Source organism: Eurypyga helias, unplaced genomic scaffold (genome assembly GCF_000690775.1).
Source record: "Eurypyga helias isolate BGI_N326 unplaced genomic scaffold, ASM69077v1 scaffold17197, whole genome shotgun sequence".
NCBI lineage: Eukaryota > Metazoa > Chordata > Aves > Eurypygiformes > Eurypygidae > Eurypyga > Eurypyga helias.
The window spans coordinates 24,966-30,965 of NW_010261399.1; the positions used below are offsets into that span (position 1 = coordinate 24,966).

Below are 6,000 nucleotides of genomic sequence, written 5' to 3' on the forward strand. Positions count from 1 at the left end.
CTTTTGGACTTTTTTCATTTGGAAGCTCTTGAACTGGAGAAGTGGGTAGTATAGTAAGTATAAAATACGTAAAGAAGCTGGCTGGAAGGAATTTCTTCAGGTGAAAACTAGAAAGGTTAGGGACTGTTGTTAAAGCCAAAGTTCAGGTGTTGGGCTTACTTGATACATACATGAGTAACTATGCTCAACAAGAGTAAGAGTGAGGTGAGTAAATAAAGAGGCCTTGTCACTAAGGGATTGCTGTATGTTGTTCACCTGTTCAGGGTGGAAACAAATTCAGTAGCCTGGGAGCTTAGCAGTGGAAGATGGCAAAGAAGGAGGAAAATATCTAAATACTGTGGTTTATCAGTGAGTGCATACGGACTGTCCATGTGGTGCCTTTTTGAGAGGGCAGCCGTGTCCCTAGAGGTAGTATCCTTGAGCAGCTGAGATGTAACATACACGTTTATGAACAGTTCTGGTCGCCCAGTTTAAAGATGGGTTGAACAAGCTAAAATAGCGAAGCTAAAAGATTAGTTTTATGGGAGACCTGAGAACTTGGACATTATTCCTATGGAGAAAATTTCACCAGGGAAAAGAACTGAAGCTTAACAGCTGAGCTGTGTATTTCCTGTGACCTAGTAAATTCTGTCTGAAAATGTGAAACCTAAAATAATCATGAGGCTATAGAACATTCTTCTGATGCTTTGTGGGACAGACTGCTCCTTACTTTTGGGAAGCAACCACCTGTTTATGAAAAAGATTGAGATAGTGTGTTGCAATAGAAAGACCAGTAGGTATTATCCAGGACCTGATCTCTTGTAAGTGATTACTTAAACAAGTCTGCCAAGTATTCCCATTTTAAAGCTAGCTGTGTTTCAGAATAAACATGTAACTTCGTTTTGGTTTAAGACAAAAAATGCTTTTATAGGCACTTGTGTGTTTCTGCTTTCTCGGTACTAAACATGTACTTCTTGGTCATGCTGAACAAGGCTTCTCTTATGAAAACTTCATTTTTGTTTCAACATACTATTAAGAACTGCATGGAGGGAAGAATAAGAGTTGACAGCGCAGCGTGACCATGAATTTCTCGATTCTGAGTGAATGTGGAAGTGCGAGGAGCATTCCTTAGTCATGGGCCACAAGATAGTTCAGTTAGTTGATGAAAGATTTGGTGGACAGGGGGCAGTGTCTCAGGTGGTAGATAACCAACCTATGAGACTTGTTGCCCCAAGATACTGTTAGCTGATCTTCCTGTGTCTGAAGCAGATTTGTCTCCCAGCCCTAGACAGAGTGTGAACTGGAGATGTGTGCAGATCTGCCCCGTGTGGTGCAGGTGGGCTGGAGTGTTGGCTGTAGAGCCCCAGGCTGAGCTGCAGTGCGTGTATCTGCTTTCAGCTGTACACGACGTAGACGTGCAGTTGGTCAGAAGTGCAGGGGGAGAAGTCTGTCCTCTTCCAACTGGAGTGATTTAGGACATTTGAGTGGGGGTTTTTAACACGTTTGTTTACAAAAAACTTTGGTTAGCGATTAAACAGAGATTTGGCCAAACCCATGCAGTTTCTGCAGCATACAGGCTGAGACAGTCTTACCCATTGTGGTATTTCTTACTCTAAGGAATTGATGACTTCATTGTGTTGAGATCCAGCTGGAACACAAGCTAAATGTAGCCAATTCCTGCTACAGCTCAGCCTTCAGAGCTTGCTCCTTCCACCTCTGTTTTCCAATACGGTGCTCAGTATGTGAACTTCTGTGGACGTCACTAGGGAAGGCACCTGAGGAAGACTTGTCTTCAGGGCTCTCACTGCCTAATACTTAGAGCAAAAAAAGTCATTCCTGTTGGTCCCCCTGTGTTGGAGGAGGGTTTCTTAGGAAAAAGGTGAGTCGATACCTGATAGGTTCAGGTATTTCCAGGTAAGCTTGGAAGCTTACTTGGGGTCCATCACTTTGCTGCTTTCTAAACAAGTGACTTAAGTGATGGTTAACTTCTGCCTTCACTCCTTGTGTTTGCGTGAATTCCATTGGAACATTAGTGATGATGGTGCTTGTTTCTTGCATTCTGAAATTTTCCATTAAAGATGTCACGTGTTGGAGTTATGTACTTCAAAAATGGTTAGAATGGCTGTTTGTCTGTTCCCATTACTTCAGTTTGGGACAGTAGTATGTTATTAAACGAGTACTTAGTGTTTTCTTGGCAGATCAAGTGCTCTGGACACTTGAAAGTGTGTTGAATTTGAAAAATACCGAAGTAACTTGTGTCATGATGACATACATAGCAAAAGATAACAGGTGAAATACCACCTTATTCTACTTGAAACTAAATTTGATAACTGCTTTCAGAACATCACATTTTGACTGTGTGCTTAAGTGCTCTCCGAGCGTAAAGATGCCAAACTGTAATGCCTGTAAGGATTGCTGTAATTATTTTCTCATGGAACAAAATGCTCGTAGGTGTAGTTCAAGCACAGTAAATGCAAGGTGTTAATCGAATTAAAGGACGTGGTCATGTCTTTCCTTTTTAAGGTTTTGTTTCTCTTTGAAATACGCTTACTTTGGTGGTCATTGGATCTCTGTCACCTGCAGAATATTCCATCTGAGAAGCTGTGAAAGTAGTTAAAGTACTCACAGCTAGAGACAAACAGTGAGAATGGGTTGAGGCACTTCAGGCTCTTAACCGCAGAAATGCAAGCTAAGCAGCCTGGCTGGCATGTAAGGATACAATAATGGCACTAAGCAACACTAGTAAGTAATACTAATTAACTTGTGTGTATTTTTCTTCTAGATTTGCAAACAAGACTGTCTCAGCAGAGTGAAGGTAAACCCAGCATTTGTTGTAACTTGTCACCAGTGGGTTTTGTTACAGATGCCTGTAAGCAAAACACTTCAGGTGTAGAGCTTGCCAACAGCCTGGGAAGTAGTGTTGTGTCAGGGTCTGTAGGAATCATACTGCCTGCTGACTGTTGACTGAAAATAACAGAATGTACGTTAAACACGTGGCCTTCGTAGCGTTTCCTCAGGGTTGGCAACGTTCCCCAGCCACGTGTTAGTCCTAGAAAATGTGTGGGTTTGTGATTTTGTGTGGGGCTTTAGGTGTAGTCGGCTGTGGGTTTTTTCCCTGCCTTACGGGTAGGAACTAGAGGGGCCGTTTCAGACTCAGGAGTTTGGGGTTACTGTCCCTGCATTAGTCATCTCTTACTCTGTCTGCATATGCAGAGGGAAAGTGGCCGTTGGCTCAGCTAAATGAACAGAAGCTTGCAACCCACGAGACAGTGGTTATCTTTAATAAGATGTTCTGTCACGATGAGCAACAGTCAATGACAGATTTCATGGTTAGAGGGCAAGAATGTACATCTGTTCCACAGTAAAAATGTTTATAATTTTAGTTAGCACATATTTCCAATGTGACTCAGTTCCAAAGGACAGAAGTACAGAGATGCTTTTTTTGAAGGATAATTCAACACGCTTAAAATCTATTTTGAGAATTCTAAGATGTCTGTCACCTCCTGAGTGGTGCCAGTTCATCCTAGGCTGCTGCTGGCTTTCTGCAAGGAGAGAACAAATCTAAAGGTGCTGCTGGCATACAGCTCAGGCAGAAGTTTTAGATGCATGTGAAGGTGCATGTACCTGCATTTAAATGTTTAAATTGAAGATCTGCCAAAATCAGTGTACAGGGCTGTCTTTCCTCCCTTTAGCTACAACTGTAGTTTATCTGTGATTTTCTGTGTAGATCAGTTTCAGATTTCTCCATCATAGGTAGGGTTTAGGCAACGACTTTAGCTTTCGTGCCTCCACTTTTCTGTTTGGTTAGAACCTGTTGCTATTATTTCTGAATGTTGGGGTTACAAAGAAGAGATGGAAGATACCTATTTAAATTCAAGCCATGCATAGGGGGTTCTTACATTTGGTAATGGTATTTTTTTCCCCTTACAACAGTTCTGGCTGCAGCTGCTTCTGTACAACCACTTGCAACACAATGCTTCCAGCTTTCCAACATGTTTAATCCGCAGACGTAAGTGATGGACTTACTTTTTGTCTTTCGTTGATGTAACATCTGGGAAAGGGATTGGAATGTTGCAGAGGGTTTTTTTTACGGGTTTTGGGGTGGATGTTGTCCAAGTAATAACAATTCCATCTCTGTCCTCTTCTTTCTCCACACCCTACAGTGAAGAAGAAGCTGGCTGGGATACAGAAATTAAAGATGATGTGATTGAGGAATGTAACAAACACGGAGGAGTTATCCACATCTATGTAGACAAAAACTCAGCTCAGGTATGCGTGGTTTTGGGGAGACACTGAGCAGGTTTTGGGAGTTTTGTTGCTTTGTAGTGCATACAGGGAACATTGCAAATCCTATTACTTTTTTTCCCTAAGCTGAATCTAAATTACTCTGCAGTTTCTGCAGAAGGTTCCATCCTGGTTTGAGTCACTGTGTGTAACTCAAATGCAGGTGTAAGAGCAGTTTGCTGGTGCTGCAGTCTGCTCTTACAGATTTACAGAGCTGAAGTTACTGTGGAAATAGAGGCTGAAGAGTAGCGACCTCTTTCATTTGTGGCATTTGGCTTTTCCCTTAAGCTGTGCATTTCCCAAAAACCAGGGGCTTCATTTCCTCTTGCTAAAGAATACAGGCTCCAGCAGACCCTTGGTGTGCGGTTACGTAGGTGCCTCCTCCTGTGCTTGGAAACAGTTGTGTTTGCTAGGAATGTTCAAGTCTTGCAGTGGGCAGCAGGAGCATCGAGGTACAGCAGGGAGGAGGACAACAGGGGTGGCTGATGCAGATTTAATGACAGGTTAATGCCTGTTTGAGGGACTCTGAGTCTGCATCTTCAAAAGGCTAATACATTTCTCTTTTGTTGTCACTTTGTTTGCACAACAACAGACTGGTTATCTCTTCCCCTGTATTTCAGCTCTTAAAGTATAAACCTTGGAAGGTCTGTAAAGAGATTTGACCTTCCTGAACCCCTTTTATATAGACTTCACAGCCCAGACGGAAGTACAGACGCTCTCATAGATGAATTTCTAACCATCAGCCCATGGCAGTGCTGTTGCATTGTGTGAATCTGCACTATGGCCGCTGTCAGTATGTGGCTTAGATGGGACTGTTGTGCCCTGGTAATGCACTTGGCACTCATAGACTGTTGTGATCATCGTGCTGCTTCTAAGCGAGACTCTTGTCACTTGAAACGCTTTCATACGGATTGCTGAGGTGTTGGAGAGACGGGCTGCACTGTAGTGCATGAACCAACAGTCTTTCCTAGCAGTTGTTTTAATCGCACGGTCACTGCGATGCTGGACTGCTGGGAGGCAGAAACCTTTCATACATTAGTCTGTTGCTGTTGTAGTGAAAACAGCATCCTTTTGTCCCACGGGGAAAATACCTAAACACCTAACAAACAAACCAACATGCAAACCCGAAAACCCCACAAGAGTCTTCCACATACACTTCATGTAGGTTCTGAGCACAGGGGCAGCAAGTCTGGTTCACGTCAGCAAGAGGATTTAAAGGAGAAAACTGCAGCTGCTTTGTCATGAGTTAGCTGTTTGTTGCACGAAACCCCTTTTGTCACAGTGATAACCCAGATGTAAAGTACTCACTCTACAGATACAAAACACTGTGTTTGAGCAGAAGTATCTGCTGGGCTGTTCTGTTTTCCAGGCTTAGATTCTGGTTGCGTTACCTTTTACATGTTTTCATCTCCCATCTCTTGAGGGCTCTTTCCCAGACAGACTTCCACGCTAGGGGCTGTTGATAAGGAATACGGGATTTGTTGCGGGTGAAAAAATTGCAGTCCCAGCTGAACACGTGGCCTCATGTACCAGTGCACCAGTCTGTACTGTGGTGTGCTAAGGAGAACTAAAGCTCGCTGTTGCTGTATCTCATTTCAAGGTTTCAGCAGCTTGGCTGCCTGTGCAGGGGGAGGCTGAGGGCAGAACTGCGTTTTAAGTGCTTAGTCCCTTAAACATCAGCCCCTGATCTCCAGTGTACCGCTGAGAAGGAATGAGTCACATCGCAGTGGGAAAGAG

General features: G+C 43.3%; 1 protein-coding gene across 1 annotated transcript in view; it reads left to right on the top strand.

Annotated features, from left to right (window-relative positions):
* Positions 1 to 6,000, top strand: part of RBM39 (RNA binding motif protein 39) — a 30,618-nt gene that overhangs the window by 21,865 nt on the left and 2,753 nt on the right. Inside the window, exons 12-15 of the mRNA XM_010155368.1 lie at positions 2,762 to 2,794; positions 3,016 to 3,021; positions 3,913 to 3,988; positions 4,143 to 4,248. Of these exons, the coding sequence (XP_010153670.1) occupies positions 2,762 to 2,794; positions 3,016 to 3,021; positions 3,913 to 3,988; positions 4,143 to 4,248 (221 nt within the window). The remainder of the gene's footprint in view (positions 1 to 2,761; positions 2,795 to 3,015; positions 3,022 to 3,912; positions 3,989 to 4,142; positions 4,249 to 6,000) is intronic.